Source organism: Volvox carteri, assembly GCF_000143455.1.
Source record: "Volvox carteri f. nagariensis unplaced genomic scaffold VOLCAscaffold_36, whole genome shotgun sequence".
NCBI classification, from domain to species: domain Eukaryota; kingdom Viridiplantae; phylum Chlorophyta; class Chlorophyceae; order Chlamydomonadales; family Volvocaceae; genus Volvox; species Volvox carteri.
In genome coordinates this window covers 354432-356245 of record NW_003307579.1, presented here as the reverse complement: position 1 = coordinate 356245, position 1814 = coordinate 354432, and the positions used below count along the sequence as shown (strand labels likewise).

At 62.3% G+C, this 1814-nt stretch overlaps 1 protein-coding gene across 1 annotated transcript in view; it reads right to left on the bottom strand.

The window, feature by feature from the left end:
• Window positions 1–208: 208 nt before the first annotated feature.
• VOLCADRAFT_63761 (uncharacterized protein) overlaps window positions 209–1814 on the bottom strand; it is a gene marked incomplete at both ends in the record, with an annotated part of 2841 nt that continues 1235 nt past the window's right edge. The window contains 3 exons of the mRNA XM_002953372.1: window positions 209–457; window positions 512–748; window positions 973–1191. Of these exons, the coding sequence (XP_002953418.1) occupies window positions 209–457; window positions 512–748; window positions 973–1191 (705 nt within the window). The remainder of the gene's footprint in view (window positions 458–511; window positions 749–972; window positions 1192–1814) is intronic.

The following is a 1814-nucleotide window of genomic DNA, read 5'->3' as shown; positions in this document are numbered from 1 at the left end:
GGGGTTGGGTGGTGGTAAAACGAACCATGGACTGGGATTAGGTGAGGGGAAAACTGGTTGGGGGTTACGAGACGGGTGGTGTGGGCTGAGGGGACTCGAGGACAAAACCTCTACCTAGCTAGGGAAACAGACCACCCGCCCCCCACCACCCCCCAAACTTCAGACAGTCCTCCCTTTCCCCTCTTTTTCCCCACTCTCATCCAATTCCTCATTTCCCGGGCCCCCCCTCTTCTCCCCACTCACCCGTACGGCCCACGCGGTGGACGTAACCCTGCAGGCTGGACGGAGGGTCGTAGTTGAGCACCGTGCGAACACCCTTGAAATCAATACCCCGTGTCACGCCGAACTCAGCGTCTTTCCGGGCGCCGCCGTTCTCACCCCCCCTGGCCGCCTTGCCCGCCTTGCCCAGCAGCACCTTCTGCTTCTTCCGGCCCTTCTTCCCGCCCGCCGCCGCATCCTCTCCCCCCTTCCCTCCACCTCCACCTCCGCCATCATGCGACGGCGCATACACGTCATCCGTAGCGATGAGGTAGTCGAACAACCCCTTGTTGAAAGAGGCTAGGATGTGGGACCGGGAGTTCAGCGGCAGCTCGCTGTTCAGCAGCGCGGGCCGTACACCAAAGGCCTCTAGAAACAGCCTCAGTCGTACTCCCTCGTACACCGTGTTGACGAATATGAGGACCTTCTTCGGCACCAGACCCAGACGGAGCAGGGCCAGCACGTGGAGCAGCTTGTCCGGCCGGGGACACTGTCGAGTGGGAGCGGGGGGGAAGGGGTATGTGTGTTTGTGTGTGTGTGTGTGTGCGTGTCTGTGTTTTTTTCGTTCATGTGCAAACATGCGGGGCTTGTGCATCCCCGCTTCCCCGACCAGCCTTTGGTTTCCCCCCACCCCCCCGCTCGCTCGTCCAGATCCCCAGTTCGACTCCAACAAACGCCGTTTTTCATCTCCCCACCACCCACGCTCACTCTTACCTGGATGTAGAAGTGCTGAATGTCCGCCGACACACCCGACCCAGAGGCCAAGCCCCCGCGGCCCTCGCCGCCGCCCTCCGCCGCCCCCGGGGCCCCGGTCCCCCCCGGCCCCCCCGCCAGGTTGAGAGTTATGGGGTTGTGCAGCACCAGCTTCTGCAGCCTCTCCACCTCCTCGCTGACGGTGGCTGACATGAGAATGCACTGGCAGGACCGGGGGACCTGACATACATACGCAAGTACGTACGTGTGTGTGTGTATGTGTGGTGCGGGGACACGGCAAAGGGGATGGGAAGGGGAGATGTGAGAGATGCAGGAGGCCGTCGGGGGGAACTTGAGGGGGGGTCCCATCCCTCCTCCCCTCTTCCCCCCGCCCTCATAAAGAACCGGCCGTGGCGGGGATGAGGTTCTCAATGCCCCCCTTATTCCCCCAACCAACCTCCATGCCATTATCCGTACTCGCCTACGCACGTACCCGCTCCGGCCACGTCACCAGTTGGTTGGTTCACTGACCTTGCCGTACGGTTACCCCCCTCCTTTCCCCCCCGCCGCGGCTGCTGCTAACCAACAACAAAAACTAACTCCACCCCGGAGGATCGCGTGCCCTTGCCTGCGGCGCGAGCAGCTGCAGATCTTCCTCGTATCCGTACGACAGCAGCAGATCCGCCTCGTCCAACACCAGTACGGCAAGACGTGAGGTCAGCAGCGCTGGCGGCAAAAGGCCCTCGCGGAGAGCTGCTGCGATCTTGCCTGAAGACGGTGGTTGTGGTGGTTAGTTAGCGGGACGAATAGCGATGATGATGGTCGTGGGGGTGATAGCGCCTGGCCATCCCTTCCCCCTCTCT